General features: G+C 45.0%; 1 protein-coding gene across 4 annotated transcripts; it reads left to right on the forward strand.

Annotated features, from left to right (window-relative positions):
* Positions 1-1,708: 1,708 nt before the first annotated feature.
* LOC129828982 (suppressor of cytokine signaling 7-like) lies at positions 1,709-18,838 on the forward strand. 4 transcript variants are annotated; one of them, XM_055890348.1, is made up of 10 exons: positions 1,709-3,689; positions 6,571-6,635; positions 6,849-6,953; positions 8,443-8,532; positions 9,775-9,920; positions 14,633-14,801; positions 16,595-16,723; positions 17,035-17,170; positions 17,579-17,731; positions 17,917-18,838. In XM_055890348.1, exons 1-9 carry the CDS (start codon positions 2,125-2,127, stop codon positions 17,706-17,708), a joined length of 2,535 nt encoding a protein of 844 aa, XP_055746323.1. In that variant the 5' UTR covers positions 1,709-2,124; the 3' UTR covers positions 17,709-17,731; positions 17,917-18,838. The 4 variants fall into 4 exon arrangements, with proteins under 4 accessions (XP_055746323.1, XP_055746332.1, XP_055746343.1 ...); XM_055890357.1 differs by lacking the exon at positions 8,443-8,532; XM_055890368.1 differs by lacking the exon at positions 6,849-6,953.
* Positions 18,839-19,262: the final 424 nt, after the last annotated feature.

Raw genomic sequence — 19,262 nt, forward strand, 5'->3', positions numbered from 1 at the left:
AAATCTATATTGTACTTAATGCTGTAACCTTTCCATTCAATGTTCTTCTGTAAATGGCTGTCACTTGTGCCTGCTGACCTTATACCCTTGTGTAACGGATGTGAAATGGCTAGCTAGTTAGCGGTGGTGCACGCAAGTAGCCTTTCAATCGGTTACGTCACTTGCTCTGAAACCTTGAAGTAGTGGTTCCCCTTGCTCTGCAAGGGCTGCGGCTTTTGTGGAGCGATGGGTAACGACGCTTCGTGGGTGACTGATGTGTTCAGAGGGTCCCTGGTTCGCGCCGAGGGGACGGTCTACATTTATACTGTTACACTTGTATTGAGTGTGTGTAGAATAATGATTTGGTTAATAATGGTTCAAAGTCAGCAAACCATAATCTTGTCCCTCCAGAAATGACATGATAGGTTGATCATGTTTGCATGTGACAGTAATGCAAAATTTGGGCTGTCCCCAATGGCACTTCATTCACCATGTCGTGCACTACTCTGAACAGGGACCATAGACAAAGTAAATTTTACCTGAACAGAATTTGGAATTGCTGCTTTGTTTTATGTTAGAAGTTAACCCAAAACACAGATTTATGATATTACTTGATCCAATCCTAAGGATAAAGGGAAAGAAACATGGAAGTGCAGTACACTGTCAACTACCATATACAATCTATTATCAGGTATCAGGTCACCTCTAGTGCCTAGCTGACTGAACTGCAAGTGTTGGTTTTATTTCCCCACAACTCAATTTAAATGTTGAAATGGTACAGTGCTATCTCGTAAACCTGCCATACTGATTTAGCCTGAAATGTGACTCCTTATAAACGGGTGAAATGCAGAACTCGACTCATTGTGGAGGCTACATTTTCTAAGAAAGATACAATGCACCTAGTGTAATAATAAACCGGGTGGTTAATTTATACTTGACCCGAAGAGAGCGATAACATCAGGGTTGAGCAGAGCAGCAACTGATGACGTTGTTGGACAGTCGCCTAAAAGGCTCGAGGACCAGGGTCAAAGAGCACACTAAGTAAAAATCTTTAAATAGTGCGTTGTTCCAAAGAAAGCGCAGGAAGTGGAAGAGGTTATTTTATTTATATGTAACCTTTAACTAGGCGAGTCAGTTTAGAACAATCCTTATTTACAATGACGGAACTGCCTTGTTCAGGGACAGAACGACCGATTTTTACCTTGTCAGCTCGGGGATTCGATCCAGCAATCTTTCGGTTACTGGCACAACGCCCTAACCAGGTGTGACGGAAACGTTCCACTTCAGGAAGCGTTCAGGGCATGGGCAGAGACAGGTTATCTATTATATTGACCAGATACTCAAGTGTCCGCTCTAACAATGGAAAGTTATGTCTTCAAAAACGGAAGGCAGAGGAGGCAAGCTCAGGTGGGACTATTCTAGCCAATGAGAGGGCAGATACGCTTGAGAACAAGAGGCACAACTCATATATAAAGTGTTTTTTTCTCAAAGTTGCCGGGAAGTCACATGTCCTACTTATATCAATCAGTACGCTCATAACAACCTAAGTATTCATTAAGAAACTCATAGTCGAACAAATAAGCCATTACATTTTTGGTTCACCAAATTCGATACTCGCTGACCTCCATACAAAAAAACAGTTATCACTCATGGTGAGCAAAAAAATACATAAAACGCCACCTGCTGGAGAATACATATTTTGGGCCCAGTTATCACTCGTTTCGAGGCATAAATCGGCCCAAAGTCAGATTTTTCCAGCAGGTGGCAGTTTTCGTTTTTTTTCGCTCTCCAAGCGATTCGTTTTTGTATGGGTATGGGCCTCCTTTATTACCAGAAGAAGTAGATTATTGATGTCGCCTCTGCGCAGCCGCTCCGCGAGCCCTAGTGTGCGAGCCACCCATTACATCCATGTTGTCTACGAAGAGGGAATCGGCGTCAGCAATACTGACGGAACGTTTTAGATGTGTTTTTGTTTATTCGCATACATTTATCAGATTTTTTCCACGAGGAATATGGAACTTCAAATGGCTGTCGTTAGGTAGAATTATGTGTTTGCAGTTAGCAACCGTGCTATTTATTTTTCTTAATGTTATGTAAGAACAGAGACGGTACGCGGCGCCTCTTGTACGGAATTGAGGCGTAATAATGAATAACGCGCAAGATATGTCTCCTGATTTTGTCTTGATGCGCTTGGTTTCTGCGGCTGAATATGACCGATTGGACGAGGATAATTTGACGTCGGGCGGTGGAGTGGTTTCCGGATTCGGGAAAGCTGTCTTGGGTAATCATGGCAACAATATCAACAATGGGTTTGAATTTGATCCGAACAACCCCACAGCAGGCCCGGCGATTTCGAGCAATCCCTCCCCGCACTATAGTTCACAGGTCGAGAGCCGGACGGGAGCCCTTGACAGCCGCTTGATGCTGACTCGACCCATAGTTTCTGATGCGCCTCAACCTCCCGACTTCGCAGTGGCTCAGCGCTTCGATTTCCCTCATGGCGCGGGCAGAAGCTCGCGGGCTCAGCTCATGGTGTTTCAGAACGTCCTTAGGACAAGCGACGGTATTTTGGAATGCGGCCTCAAGCAACCTCCTGGCTTCCAGGTAAGTGAGGCTGATCAACAGGAAGCCAGTTCTGCCTGTGTCATGATGACCAGTGACAACAATATGGATGTGCAACACCAGAGGATTCAGTGGCACCCCATTATGAAGCTGTCCAAGGTGGTTGCAGATGCAGGTGACCTGGCTGGAGAGGGAGATGGGCTCTGCCACCGGCACCGCCTGGTCACTGATGCCATGGACTGGCCTCCGCTCCTGGACAAGTCCCTCCGCTTCTGCATCCTGGACCCCAAGAAGACCTGTTCGACGGGGAACACGAACTACCACCACCTGGACGACACGGTGCTCAACCTGGCCCGGAGGCTGGGGGAGCTGGGCCAAGGCTCAGAGATGCTGCTGAAGGAGGGTGGAGAGATGCCTCGCTGTTCCTGTCAGAGCATCCTGGCTTCGGCAACGGGGGGCATAGGTCCCGGAGAGGACCCGAGTGAAACCAGTGACGCCCTCCTGGTGCTGGAGGGCCTGGAATCTGAGGAAGTTGGGGACCTGGGGATGAGCGGGGAGGAGTTTAAAGGTGGTGTCCCTGGGCAGGAGCGCGAGACAGACATGGGACAGGGCGGGCGGGGGGCTTTCTCAAGCGGTTCCCTCACGGGGCTAATGAGACAGGTACACAGGCTTGCCGGGGAGTCCTGTGCCTGTGACCCCCAGGTGTGTCCCTCCCCGTTGGATGCCCTGGGCTCTGCTGCAGCCTTAACATCGTCCCTGTCTCTGGCCTCCTCTAACATCACGGGGCACCCGGCAGCAGAAGCCTCCGCCACCCTATTTTGCACCTTACCTTCACAGGACCCTCCCAGCCAATTCTCCCAGTCCCAGCCCCAAAGCAGGGCCACCACGCCGAAGTTAGGGGTGATGTTGCGAGCTGCCTCACCCTTAGTAGTAGAGGGGGCGGCAGGGGGCGAGAAGACGACCAGAGGGAAGTCCAGGAAAGGCTCTCTGAAGATCCGTCTGAGCAAACTATTCCGGACCAAGAGCAGCAGCGGCTCCAGTCACCTACTGGACAAGAGGCCCTCGCTGGCCTCCTCCACCTCCTCCGGGGGCAGCCTGATGGATGTGTGGGGCTCTGGATCCACCAGCACAGACCAGGACACAGGGAGGTGAGGTTAAGGAGAGGGAAGGGAAGGGGACAGCCCTGTGTCTCTGACTGGGCCAATAGTGTTGGTCTAGCTGGGGGGACTGGGAGAGGACAGGGTGGTAAGGCTGAGGGTGCGCGACAGCTCTGCGCTCTCAGCTGGTGTTGCTCTAGTACAGTTATCATTATAAGCTATTAGTGGCTTTACAGGGGATTATTGTAGCGCTGGAGGCACTCAAACAATGTGGGCGTAGTATAGTTATTATTATAGAAGTTAAGCTATTAGGAGCCAAATGAAGGATGATTATAATGCCACAGGCACTAAAGGTAGACTAGTGGTTAGTGGAACTGCAGTCAATTTCCCCAGTGAGAGACAAACATTTTCGATATGAGAGCTTTTAGCTCACCTCGTCAACAGAATCACGTTACTCCTCTCATCCAGCTGTTTCATGATTAGCGCTGAAAACAGTACAAGAAAAGTGATTACCTTATCATGTTCTTAAAGAAACATGCTGGTACTTGGGCCTATTGAGTAGACCATATGCTACAGTACAGCAGTGTGATCACTCCAAGTAATTCAACTTTGGTTACTAACTTCATCTCCCTTAGGCATGATGGCTTTATCATGTTCTAAACTACCAAATCAATGAAGATTCAAAATGTCAACCAATGTTGCCATAGTTGTTTGTTCACAGATAAATGCAGTTTAGGACTGTTACCTGTAAACACCTGCTATTATATAGCCTTGACATCATACTCCATAGTTACTGAGATATTCTGGCATCCAAAATACAGTGCGTGTTGCATTTCACCGCCTGGTATTATTTGGCATACCTCGGCACCATCCTGGTTCTATACTGTGTGTGCTGAAAGCAGGAGCAGACAGGAGCAGCAGGCAAAGGCTACCTCACCACATCGTTGTTTAATGTAGCCTAGGCTACCCACTCCGTTTGGTTATCAACAGAAGCCTCTGGGGACATCTTATGGCGTTGCCACACCATCCCTCATGCCATGCTAATGCCTTGTTTTCATCCTCATGCTGTTGGAGGACTTTGTGTCGGAGGGATCGTGGTAAGATTAGGCCTAATGTATCTAGAGAGTGGCCCGTGTTGGCTTATAGGCTACAGCTTTAGCAGGAATCCATCACAGTATAACTGTGGCCATTTGGTTGCCAGTTGCCACCTTTAGACATGTGGTTCACCCCATTCGCCATGTAGATTTGGCCTAACAAATTTTCCATGAATGCAGTATGTTGCTGTACCTTTTTGAAAGCAAAGGGAGCAGCTGGCCATAGCAAGGACGTGAACGTAGTTTAGCATTACAGCATTTTTCATTTTGTAGATGCCCTCAGTGCATTGTTTTGCTTCATGTTGTCAAAAGTCAGGGGAAACAGTTGGAGCTAGTTTTAACGAGCTCAGCCCGCGGATGTTGGACCAACTGCCAGTACAGCATGTGCATTCATTCAACATGTCCTTTGAGAAATGTTCTTATCTAATTTCAGTCATGTTTTTATATCTTTTTTAAATTATTTTTTTTTACTGTTGGGACAACTGGCGTCATATTTGACCCTTCAGACGCTCACTGGCTGACTTGCTGTAGTCAAATCTAGGCCAGGTTCACGGTTCCTGATCTAACCCAGCCAGTCATCATCATGCCTGTCTGTCTGAGCACGGCTCCCACGAGTTCCTGTAGTCTCTACTGTGTTCTCATGTTTCCTTTGATTCAGTATGCACAAACCTGAGATGTGCCGTTACTGAACATGATGGGGAACCAGTGTTCCACTCCAGGCAGTTTCCTCTTTCCCTGCTCTCGGCAAACATGGCTCCTCTTTTAAGCCAGGGGAAAGGGTGTGGGGAGGGAGGTAGGATTGTGGGAAGGAGTTTGTAGGTGGCGGGGGGTGAATATCAGCTGCTGTTTACCCTGCTGTGCATCAGGCTTAGCTCATGCGGCATGCTGGGTTTTCCCCACTAGCACTGTCTCTCTCTCTCTCTCTCTCACACACACACACACACACACACACACACACACACACACACACACACACACACACACACACACACACACACACACACACACACACACACACACACACACACACAAAAGCTGGCCCCCGCTGCACAGAGCAAAGGAATCTGGCAGTCAGCAAGGCACAGCTATCACCCAGCCAGGCCTTCCAGAAGCTTCCTAAAAAATCCCCAAATGTGAAAAACTGTGGAGTGGTGCTGTGTTTTTTAGGGGGAAGAGTTAAGCTAAGGATGACAATCCAAACAAGAAGTTACAGCACAGAAATGCTCCAATCAACGAAGGACCGTGTAATCAGAGGAGCTCGTTGTCCTTCTTTGTATCAGTTTAATAGCGTAAATCTTAACGATGTCTTCTTGCTTCAGAAAATAGGCTATTCTTTTTTTATGCAACTGCTGTTTAAATAAACTGATGCTCAAATAATGACAACTGAAATGCAAAACCATCAAGCAGGCACAACTGACTTCATTTTTAACCAATCAAGTCTGTTGGAATAGACAACACCCTCAAGACCCTCAATGATCATTTTGCATCGCTGGCTGCTGACTTCACAGGGTCAGTGTGGGTGGCTCTGCTTAAAAACGAAACAAGCCGATTCGAGGGCAGTCCGGTAGATCCTGACTGGTCAGGCCCACCAGCCAGAGGTAAGCGTCTGACCCACCACATCCCAGAGATGGATCTCAGTCCTTGGTGTTGAGACACGGTGTACCCTTGAGAAATAGGCCACTGGTTTCATACAGTAGAAGGGTTAAAAAGACATGAGGCTGAGAGAGATGGTTCAAAATGAATGTTGTGGGATTGAAGTCTAGTGGATAATACTGGTGCTTAGGACTATATACGGGCTTCTCTTATGTTTGACCCTCTGTCTGTCTCTCTCTCCACAGCAAACTCCAGCTCTCCAGGCCCCAAAGTGCCTTCTCTCCGTTGGCCTTCGGTCCTGCCTTCACCGGTAATTGTGTGTACTTGAGTGTTTGTGCGCTTCTATTTCTGACTGTGGCGTAAGCTTTATGTCGACGTATATGGGTTGGTAATGGGTTGCTTGTGCTCGGGAGAGTGTGTGCGACTCACATACGCATGTACACTTATGTACCTAGATCCTATATCTCTTCATCTTTTTTCTCTCTCTGTTTCTCATCTTCTGTCCCTGGATCTCTCCTTCCAGGTGAGACTGTGTCCCTGGTAGACGTGGATGTTTCTCGTAGAGGGGTGAACTCTCTGCACCCCCCGACACCTCCGCCTCCGCCCAGACGAAGCCTCAGTCTGCTGGGTACTTTCCTCCCTTTCTTACTTACATTTCCTTGGCGTTTCTTCTGTCCCGTCACCCTCTTCTTCTCCATGTGCTACTCTGCTGCTGGGCTGCCCCTTTTTCACTTTCTTTTTTTTCCTGGGCTTTTCTCGTTTTTCCACAAAAACATTGATGCAAATACAAAAGTACATTGAGGATTTGTGTAAGGGACAGGCGTTTATAATAAATATTAAAATATCTAGGCGGGTTAGAAAAGGTGGTCAGGAGTTAAGCATGGGTAGTTTCTCCAATCTCAGTAGCAGTAGTTGCTGCCTCAATGTTTTATAGTTGGCATGTTTGTAACGGTTCACTGTGTAAACCAATTTCAGAAACTCAATAGGAATATACGTGATAGGACAGACACTAAAACATGTATGGTTCGGTGCCACTTGGGTTTGCAGTACAACAATGACTCGTTGGTTTTCTGTGACTTCAAATGCATTAGGCCTTGTGACTTATGGTACAGGGTCAGAATTGCAGAACTGAATTTGTTTTAAGAAGCACTCAGTTGTCTGTCTGTCTGTTTGTCTCTCTGTGTGTGTGTGTGTGTGTGTGTGTGTGTGTGTGTGTGTGTGTGTGTGTGTGTGTGTGTGTGTGTGTGTGTTGCTCCTAGCGTTCCTGTCTGTATTGCAACGGAGTCCTCTCTCTGTTCCTCTTTCTGTTGGCTGTGTTGGCCTCAGACGAGGTGTGGGTTTCTTTCTTTCGACCGTGTTCTAGTAGGTTAGCACCCAATTAGCATTAGTAATGTGGTCGATGCCAAGGCTGAGACCGTCATCAGACTGAAGATACACACAAGTCGCGATGCAGTCAGTATCAGACAACGGTTCGGAGAGCGCTTGCGTTGCTAAGGTACAAGTCGTTTTTGTACGACTAAAGATCCCACGTTTTCCTATTAGCCTACTTCATACCTATGCCTCTAGCTACTAAAGCCATTCTGGTTCCTCTGCCTGGGCTTCCGGCCACACTTCCTCAACACACGACAATCATTAGGGGCTTAACATCCAGGTTGTGATAGAGGTTTTGCCCATATCATGTAGGATGACGATACTGGAGCTCCAGCAACATTTTGGAGGACAAATGAGACTAAGGGAATGAGGGTACAGATGGGTATTTGCTCGATGCCTTGCTATGTCAATGTCTGTCCAGCTTGGTGATCTGTCACTGCTTTCTTCATATGTTCTGCCTGGTGTCACTTTCGCTCTGTGGCTTGATTGTAAACATCACTGTGTGTCGGGATCCCACTTCTGACACCAACAGTACCCAGTTTGGTTGTGCGACATTCATTGTGGTTCTTTTGAGGCAAAGTGCTTCCTGTACAATGTGACCGCCACCAGTCCTTTATCTTATAGTGTGACGTTCAGTATGATCAACTTGAAAGGAAGCCAGAGGGAGAGGAAGCCCACATTGCCATTTTGATCTCCGTAAAGTTCAGGTTGGTGGCTGGCCTCTTAAAGCCTGTGCTCTGTTCCAGATGACTTTGGTGGGCCACAGCCTGGGCCTTTCCTAGAGAGTGGCGTTCATCCCTCCCATGCCTTCATCCAGCATAGCTTCAGCCTCAATGGTAAGAGCAAAGCCGGGGCAAGAGAGGTCAAGGGGGCTTACCAGTGGGGCACAGAGAGAGACTCATAAAGACAGGCTGGAGAATTGAAAAATCATAGACTATGTACCCTTCTTAAACATTTCTATTATACTGTGATATGTCTAACTAATTTCAGTGGGTAGGCTGTTTTTACATTGTTGTAAAGTATGTTGTAATTGCGTTGGTGCAAAGCCAGTATTGTTTCTGGACACTTTAATACGTTTGGTTAACAGATATTCTGCTACAGTAAGGTTCATGTTTGGGATATTATTGCTTTCCCTGACAGGGTTTCTTCTTCCTTCTGTAACCATTTGCATATGCAAATACAGACTACTAGCATTGGTATTGTATTATCTACTGAGCTACGTTATATAATCAGAAATTATAGTGTGTAGGTAGAGCTGACGCATTTCCCTATTAGATATCCTTCTACTTTGGTATTTGAACATTGTGAAACATTGCAACCCCCTGAATAAGCCCCTGCAGGTTTACAGGACCATTTCTCTTGCTTTAATAGGGTCGGCTCAAAGAAAGGCCTTGGCAAAGTGGTGGGATCAGAGGCAGCAGGGAAGGAAAAGTAACATGGGGATCCCTAATGAAGAACGAGATTTAGAAAGAGGCAGATAATGATACTCATCATTTCAGGAAAAGGATTGCATTGATGACCATCTCCTGAAAATGGCGAAATTATAGTTTAATCGTAGATATCACATTGTGCACACGGAACGTATGCTTGTGCCCAGTTAAGCCTGGTCAATTTGCATGATGTTAAAACGTGTCTGGTTGAATGATTTGGTGATTATATTTAGACAGACTGGTGAGATTGTCAGAGACCGAGGCAGATGAAGTGACTGTATCCATTTGATGACCGTCTGTACCTGAGAGAGAGATTAACTTATAGGCTACTCCAGTACATGCATGATACAGACTTATTCGTTATATTATCACAGACGTGTCATTCCACACACTACTTTAACCTATAACGGAGGCTCCAGTTCTTTAGTTTGTTAGGTCACATAGTCAGGACAAGTGAGGTACACACTTGCTCATGTTTCTTTTAAGCAGGGTGAATTTATGGCTAATTTGGCAACAACTTCTGGAAATACCATGTGTTTCTAATGCCTTTAAAAAAACATATATATATTTTTTTACCTAATATTCTCATAGCGACCAGTAAGAGTGAAGGATGAACCCTGGATCTGAGTGTGTGGCCCTGTGTTTCAGATACGTTCCTGCGGGGTCTCCCCCGGCCCATCCCGCTGCCTGGCGACGTTCAGAACCCGTCTCGGGTGGACCAGCGCCCACTGCTGTGCCCACTGAGCCGCCCCGATGCCAGCAGCTTTGCCACCAGCCTCCGAGAACTGGAAAAAGTAGGACATGTCACGTGTACATAGGCACATTGACATTCTTACAGACACAGTGCTAGGTTCAGACAATGTTCCCTCTAAGCTGCGTAGGGGCGCGCAGCTCCCCCGGGACTGCCGCGCATAAGAAATATCAGCCCGCGCAGAGAAGCACGAGATTGAACTTGAATTGCCAATATTAACCACTTTCAATTCAACATAGCGAAAGAAAATGAACTATGCAAGACTTAGTATGCAAAACTAACTATGCACGAGATTTTCTTGTAGGCAGAACACACCGGAGTAGGATTCTATTGCATTGACAGGCACGACTGAGCCTGTACTTTACACACCGGCAAAACCAATCAGAGCTGCAGTATCCCAATGTGCAAATAGACCTTTGCCATATATGGATCTGTGTCATTCACTTTGCACGGGACAGTGTTTACACAATGAGTGGTCGTGAGTAGATATGCACATAGATGTGCACATTTGTTCATAATCTTTGCTAGTAAGTGAGTTATTTGCCCATTTATAGGTAGTCAGCAATGGGGGAGTGGTTGCTTCCTACAATAGCACAAAGAGTCAGGTAAAGACATTTTATTTCTGTCTTAAAGGGGCAGTGTTGTATTTTGAGACAGGCTTGATTAAGCTAAGCTAATAGGCAAAAGGTAGCATCATTTGTCTGATTCTCTGTAATAATGGTATGGGAATAATTACTTTTATTTTGTAAAGTGGTTTCTTGCATCAAATAACACATTTTCAGTCACCTCCTGATCTGAAGGACACGTGGATAAACAGGTTAATGTCAAGCCCTGCATATTTTTTCCAAAAGTCACATGGAATGTAGGTCTTCATTGAACACCACACATCGGCTACTACTGTAGGCTGAATGATGGAACAGCTATTTCCATGTTAAAATGTTATGGGACGCATTTTCGCCATTGTTTTTTTATGGCAGGCCACTCTGATAGGCCTACATTAGGATCAAATAACCACAGTTGCACAGAATTTTCACAAGTTTGCGCTCAGCAGGCCCTAAAAATGTGTTCAGTACTGGGGGGGAAAATGAGATAACATTGGACACGGTGCTAGGTTCAGACACTGTGCTACAGTAGGTTCAGACACTGCTAGGTTCAGACAAATCAATTGTATTTATTAAGCCCTTATTACATCAGCAAAAACCCAGCCTAAAACCCCAAACAGAAAGCAATGCAGATGTAGAAGCACGGTGGCTAGGAAAAACTCCCTAGAAAGGCAGGAACCTAGGAAGAAACCTAGAGAGGAACCAGGTTCTGAGGGGTGGCCAAGTCCTCTTCTGGCTGTGCCGGGTTGAGATTATAAGAGTACGTGGCCATTAAGGCCAGATCATTCCTCAAGATGTTCAAATGTTCATAGATGACCAACAGGGTAAAATAATAATCACAGTGGTTGTAGAGGGTGCAACAGGTCAGCACCTCAGGAGTAAATGTCAGTTGGCTTTTCATAGCCGAGCATTCAGAGGAAATTGTAGAATTACCAGATACCAGATAAGACAGGTAAAGTTCAGCAGATAGGACAGACTGACCTTAGCCCCCCGGCACATAGACTATTGCAGCATAGATAATGGAGGCTGAGACAGGGGTCGGGACACTGGCCCCGTCCGACGATACCCCCGGACAGGGTCAACCAGGCAGGATATAACCCCACCCACTTTGACAAAGCACAGCCCCCACACCACTAGAGGGATATCAACAGACCACCAACTTGTAAGAGTAGGGGTGTTAACCCCGGTGTCCTGGCTAAATTCCCAATCTGGGCCTCAAACCATCACGGTCACCTAATAATCCCCAGTTTACAATTGGCTCATTCATCCCTCTCCTCTCCCCTGTAACTATTCCCCAGGTCGTTGCTGTAAAGGAGAACGTGTTCTCAGTCAACTTACCTGGTAAAATAACGGATAAATAAAAAAATGTTTTAAACTTACTACCCTTACTTACTAAGACTGAGTATAGACACAGAGCTAGGTTGAGACTAGAGGTCGACCGATTATGATTTTTCAACACTGATGCCTATTATTGGAGGACCAAAAAAAGGCGGTACCGATTAATCGGCTTATTTTTATATATATATTTGTAATAATGACAATTACAACAATACTGAATGAACAATGAACACATTTATTTTAACTTAATATAATACATAAATAAAATCTATTTACTCTCAAATAAATAATGAAACATGCTCAATTTGGTTTAAATAATGCAAAAACACAGTGTTGGAGAAGAAAGTAGAAGTGCAATATGTGCCATGTAAAAAATCTAACGTTTAAGTTCCTTGCTCAAACATATGAAAGCTGGTGTTTCAATATTCCCAGTTAAGAAGTTTTAGGTTGTAGTTATTAAAGGAATTATGCCGCGTTGACTATTTCTCTCTATACCTTTGAATATTGGATGTTCTAGTAGGCACTATAGTATTGCCAGCCTAATCTCAGGAGTTGATAGGCTTGAAGTCATAAACAGTGCTGTGCTTCAAACATTGCTAAGAGCTGCTGGCAAACGCACGAAAGTTTGAATGAATGCTTAGGAGCCTACTGCTGCCTACCACCGCTCAGTCAGACTGCTCTATCAAATATCAAATCATAGACTTAATTATAAACACACAGAAATACGAGCCTTTGGTCATTAATATGGTAAAATACGGAAAACTATAATTTTGAAAACAAAACGTTTATTCTTCAGTGAAATACGGAACCGTTCCGTATTGTATCGAACGGGTGGCAGCTCTAAGTCAAAATATTGCTGTTACATTGCACAACCTTCAATGCTATGTCATAATTATGTACAATTCTGGCAAATTAGTTCGCAACGAGCCAGGCGGCCCAAACTGTTGCATATACCTTGACTGCTTGCAATGAACGCAAGAGAAATGACACAATTTTCCTAGTTAATATTGCCTGATAACATGAATTACTTTAACTAAATATGCTGGTTTAAAAATCTATACTTCTATGTATTGATTTTAAGAAAGGCTTGATGTTTATGGTTAGGTACATTTGTGCAACGATTGTGCTTTTTTCGGCAATGCGCTTTTGTTAAATCATCACCCGTTTGTCGAAGTTAAAGTAGGCTGTGATTCGATGATGAATTAATAGCCACCGCATTGATTATATGCAACGCAGGACAAGCTAGTTAACCTAGTAATATCATCAACCATGTGAGTTAACTAGTGATTATGTGAAGATTGATTGTTTTTTATAAGATAAGTTTAATGCTAGCTAGCAACTTACCTTGGCTCCTTGCTGCACTCGCGTAACAGGTGGTCAGTCGGCCACGCAGTTTCCTCGTGGATTGCAATGTAATCGGCCATAATCGGCGTCCAAAAATGCCAATTACCGATTGTTATGAAAACTTTCAATATCACATATGGAATCTTGTAGTAACCCAAAAAGTGTTAAACAAACAAAATATATTTGAGATTCCTCAAAGTAGCCACCCTTTGCCTTGATGACAGCTTTGCACACTCTTGGCATTCTCTCAACCAGCTTCACGAGGAATGCTTTTTCAACAGTCGTGAAGGAGTTCCCACATATGCTGAGCACTTGTTGGCTGCTTTTCCTTCACTCTGCGGTCCAACTCATCCCAAACCATCTCAATTGGGTTGAGGTTGGGTGATTATGGAGGCCAGGTCATCTGATGCAGCACTCCATCACTCTCCTTCTTGGTCAAATAGCCCTTACACAGCCTGGAGGTGTGTTGGGTCATTGTCCTGTTGAAAAACAAATGATAGTACCACTAAGCGCAAACCAGATGGGATATTGCTGCAGAATGCTGTGGTAGCTATGCTGGTTAAGCGTGCCTTGAATTCTAAATAAATCACAGACTGTGTCACCAGCAGAGCACCATCACACCTTCTCCATGCTTCACGGTGGGAACCACACATGTGGAGATCATCTGTTCACCTACTCTACGTCTCATAAAGACACGGCGGTTGGAACCAAAAATCTAATTTTTGAACTCATCAGACTAAAGGACAGATTTCCACTGGTCTAATGTCCATTGCTCGTGTTTATTGGCCCAAGCAAGTCTCTTCTTCTTATTGGTGTCCTTTAGTAGTGGTTTCTTTGCAACAATTCGACCATGAAGGCATGATTCACACAGTCTCCTCTGAACAGTTGATGTTGAGATGTGTCTGTTACTTGACCTCTGAAGCATTTATTTGGGCTGCAATCTGAGGTGCAGTTAACTCTAATGAACTTATTCTCTGCAGCAGAGGTAACTCTGGGTCTTCCTTTCCTGTGGCGGTCCTCATGCGACTGCACTTGAAGAAACATTCAAAGTTCTTGAAATGTTCTTTATTGACTGACCTTCATGTCTTAAAGTAATGATGGACTGTCATTTCTCGTTGCTTATTTGAGCTGTTCTTGCCATAATATGGACTTGGTCTTTTACCAAATAGGGCTATATTCTGTATACCACCCCTACCTTGTCACAAAACAATTGATTGGCTCAAACCCATTAAGAAGGATAGAAATTCCACAAATTAACTTTTAAGAAGGCACACCTGTTAATTGAAATGCATTCCAGATGACTACCTCATGAAGCTGGTTGAGAGAATGCCAAGATTGTTCAAAGCTGTCATCAAGGCAAATGGTGGCTACTTTGAAGAATCTCAAATATATTTTGATTTGTTTAACACTTTTTTTTTTTGGTTACTACATGATTCCATATGTGCTATTTCATATATCTGTGTGATCATAGTGTGGCTGGTACTGGGGTCCTATGAACTGGGAGGATGCGGAGATGAAGCTGAAGGCCAAGCCAGACGGGGCGTTCCTGGTGAGGGACAGCTCTGACCCCCGCTACATCCTCAGCCTGAGCTTCCGCTCCCAGGGGGTCACACACCACACGCGCATGGAGCACTACAGAGGTGAGTTACACACACAAGCAGGCATGCACATACACACACGCTATAGGTACTCTACGTTAGGGGTGTTCCAATCTGGCTATACTCTGTCATCGTATCCGTAAATTGACAGTTGCTAGTCAAATTGGAGGATACTCGTGATCAGAAAAACGTGGAAGTGTTTAATATGCTTAAGTAGATTTTGGAAAAATGCCCATCTCCCTGCACGTGTAAAGACCGAACTAGCTGCTGATGAGGAGCAGCGTGCGGAGGGGTGTCTTGTCTGTTTCTGTGTGCAGCGACCAGACACGTTTGCTGTCACTCAGAGTGCGCATCGGCGGTTCATCTATTCACCCTGCCCTAGCCCCGCTTGTTAGCAATGTGCATAGTATCTAACAGGAGGCAGTAGCAATCTAAATGGTCAGACTGAAACATGCGGGGAGAAGTGATCGGGTGAAATTATGAAGTGAAGCGGGTGGACGGAGAAATACAGCTTCACTCTATCCAGTCAGAGAAGCAGGATTGACGTAGAACCCGCCCATTTCTTTACAGACAGGCAAACTAACCAGTTGAGTTATTTAAACCACGTAGCACCTCACACTTTATTTAAAGATGCACGCTGGCACCCGAAAATGTTTTTTTTGTTCCGTTCACTGATAATAAATAAAATTGCGTTGGTGTCAGCAATTGCCCATATCTGTTACGATCCTGTTCTGTCAGACTACTCTGCACGCCCCTACTCTACGTGCACTCTCATGCAGCACTCTTTACTGAAGATGTAAGCCATGTACACACACGTTGGATGGTTTCATGTCGTGTCTTGCCGTTGGATTGTTTCATGTCGTGTCTTGCCATTGGATGGTTTCATGTCGTGTCTTGCCATTGGATGGTTTCATGTCGTGTCTTGCCATTGGATGGTTTCATGTCGTGTCTTGCCATTGGATGGTTTCATGTCGTGTCTTGCCGTTGGATGGTTTCATGTCGTGTCTTGCCGTTGGATGGTTTCATGTCGTGTCTTGCCGTTGGATGGTTTCATGTCGTGTCTTGCCGTTGGATGGTTTCATGTCGTGTCTTGCCGTTGGATGGTTTCATGTCGTGTCTTGCCGTTGGATGGTTTCATGTCGTGTCTTGCCGTTGGATGGTTTCATGTCGTGTCTTGCCGTTGGATGGTTTCATGTCGTGTCTTGCCGTTGGATGGTTTCATGTCGTGTCTTGCCGTTGGATGGTTTCATGTCGTGTCTTGCCGTTGGATGGTTTCATGTCGTGTCTTGCCGTTGGATGGTTTCATGTCGTGTCTTGCCGTTGGATGGTTTCATGTCGTGTCTTGCCGTTGGATGGTTTCATGTCGTGTCTTGCCGTTGGATGGTTTCATGTCGTGTCTTGCCGTTGGATGGTTTCATGTCGTGTCTTGCCATTGGATGGTTTCATGTCGTGTCAAAAACATGAGCTGTCGCACACCCAGAGACAATTATTTTATGTGGAGGTGCTGACTAACGGCGAATAAACTATAAGCTTCAGAAGAAGGCACAGTGATGCCGAAACATCGGTGATTTACCCAATAATTTACTGGGAGTGTGTATATAGAGTGTATGTGTGTGTATATAGAGTGTATGTGTGTGTATATAGAGTGTGTGTGTGTGTATATAGAGTGTGTGTGTGTATATAGAGTGTGTGTGTGTGTGTATAGAGTGTGTACAGAGTGTGCATATAGCGTGTGCAACTCTTTATTATTTGTATAGCTTATAGTTCATGATGTGTCTTGCCGTTGGATGATTTTATGTCGTGTCTTATTGATTGGTCTTTTTCTTTCTTCACAGGAACCTTCAGCCTCTGGTGTCACCCAAAGTTTGAGGACCGCTGTCATTCTGTGGTGGAGTTTATCGAACGGGCCATCATGCACTCCAAGAATGGAAAATTCCTCTACTTCCTGCGCTCACGGGTCCCAGGTAAGAACCTACCAATCAGAGTGGGAGAATGCTAAATGACAGCTCTGTCACTGTTTATGGATCTGAATCATAGGTTACATATAGCACCGTTTTAAAGTTGCTATTACTAACACCTATTTAGCACTGGGTTGTCATAATTAATTAGGCCTTAGGTTTGTTTTGACTTTACTATATTTTCACAATTAGTGTTGTATTTATTTATGGTGGAGGATGTAGTTCACTATCTAGGGTAGAATTTAGTATGCTTATGATGTGTGTTCCTGCCAATGATGTACATTAATTTGTGTGTGTGACCATGGTTCCTCCTACAGGCCTCCCCCCGACCCCGGTCCAGCTACTGTACCCAGTGTCCCGCTTCAGCAGTGTCAAGTCCCTGCAGCACCTCTGTCGCTTCTGCATTCGCCAGCTGGTCCGCATAGACCATATCCAGGAGCTCCCGCTGCCCACGTACGTACAAACACAACACATAGATCTGCCCACATTATAGAAACGCAACATATAGACCACATCCAAGAGCTCCTGGCTGCCCATGTACATGCACTGCCCTGCCTGTATAGACCAGTGACCCAGGATATAGTGCGACATATAGTGCCCTCTAGTGTACAAAATAAGTGAAACATCCAAAGACAGACTAAATATAATCAACACAACAAATAACCACATAGGCAGGCCAAAATGGCTCCACAAGATGTTGGGATTTGTGTACAATGGTGGGAGTGTTTTAAGATATTGACATAATGGAAGATTTTGATAGTGTGTATTGGGATGGTTATATTTTCTATCCATTAATACACACAGGCAGACAGTTTTGTATTGGAAGAGCTTGTGTAAAATGTACCCCGTCTCTTCCTGTAGGCCCCTCATAGTCTACCTGCGAAAGTTCTACTACTACGATCCTGAGGAGGAGATGTACATGTCAATCAAGGAGATGGGGCGGGACACGACCACCCAACCGGCGACTGGCCAGCCGGAGTCTCAAACGTAGCACTTGGAAGATCATTGGATCAAGTGCGTGATGGATGCTTGGGCCACCAATTGAGCAGTGTTGTTAAATACGTTTATACTGAAATACTGTATTCGGTACATTATACAATTGACTTTTCCATATATTTTCAATGAAAACATTGTGGTGTGCATTGTTTAGTGTGGCCACTTGTCAGTGTATATAATGTCCTTATCCTTTGTTGTTGCAGGGTTTTTATACACGTGGACAGCTTACCTGAGACTGATGGTGACTGTGATTGGGGACAGTCTCGCTCAAACCCTCTTGTGCCAGACTGTGCACTAATCAGCGCTCTTGGTTGACTCGGTATCCGGACGTCTGGGGGCAGGGTTTTAGATGATCCACCCTCCTCCCTTTTTGATTGGCTCACAGAAACTGGAGGAGGGGCAAGGGATGAGGAAACTCCACCCACCCGGCCAGTGAGGAAGATATCTGACCCCGGGGCTGAACTGGAAGAGCTAACTGACTACTTGCCATTGTGCTAACTACAGTAAGCCCCCCCAGCTAAGACTGGACATCACTGCAACGTTGTGGAAACGTCACATGTACTTGAGTAGGAAGAACATTTCAACCGAAACGAGCGCACCCTTGAGCCTGGAGGCTAAGACGATAGGTTGAGGGTCGAAGTATATGGAACCAAATCAGTTTGGAATATGATACACTTGACCTTTTTTTGTATCCCTTCTCTGAAAAGGTCTGGGAAAAGGGGCAGCTCGTTGTTTGGACCAGAGTATAAAAAGTTGTCTACTGTATGTCAGCCAAGGAGGAGAAACTGTACACACTTTTCTGATGTGATACATTCTCAAGTACAGAGAAATCTAATTTTTTGTTTCCTCTTAAAATATTTGATTGCCACTGATTTGATCTGCACCTTTTGAATTGACTGCCTGAGCTGTGTGTGTGTGTCTGCGTGCCTGTATGTGTGTGTAAATACTGTGCGTTGGCGTTAGCGGTTGGTGGCTAACCAGAGTTATTTGGTGGTGTAACATCACTGGAGGATAGCATGGTTGGCTCTCAACTCTGGAATCCAACTGGAATTCTCTTGCTATACTGTTATTGAGCAAATGCGTTACCAGAACAAATAATAATAAAACTGTTGTTGGAATTTAAAACATGAGAAAAGCGCCTTTATGTCTATGGCCGAGATTCAATCCAAGGCGCCCAATAGAAAAGGCTCATTGTTGGCTGTTCAGTGCGCTGCTATATAACGTACCTTGGATTGAGTATTGACCTGTCTGTCTGTGATTGTCTGCAACCAAACACACCCTACCACAAATATACAGTTAAAGTCGGAAGTTTACATACATTTAGGTTGGAGTCATTAAAACTCGTTTTTCAACCACTCCACACATTTCTTGTTAACAAACTATAGTTTTGGCAAGTCGCTTAGGACATCTACTCTGTGCATGACACAAGTAATTTTTCCAACAATTGTTTACAGACAGATTATTTCACTTATAATTCACTGTATCACAATTCCAGTGGGTCAGAGGTTTACATACACTAAGTTGACTGTGCCTTTAAACAGCTTGGGAA

This window comes from Salvelinus fontinalis, chromosome 2 (assembly GCF_029448725.1).
Source record: "Salvelinus fontinalis isolate EN_2023a chromosome 2, ASM2944872v1, whole genome shotgun sequence".
NCBI classification, from domain to species: Eukaryota; Metazoa; Chordata; class Actinopteri; order Salmoniformes; family Salmonidae; genus Salvelinus; species Salvelinus fontinalis.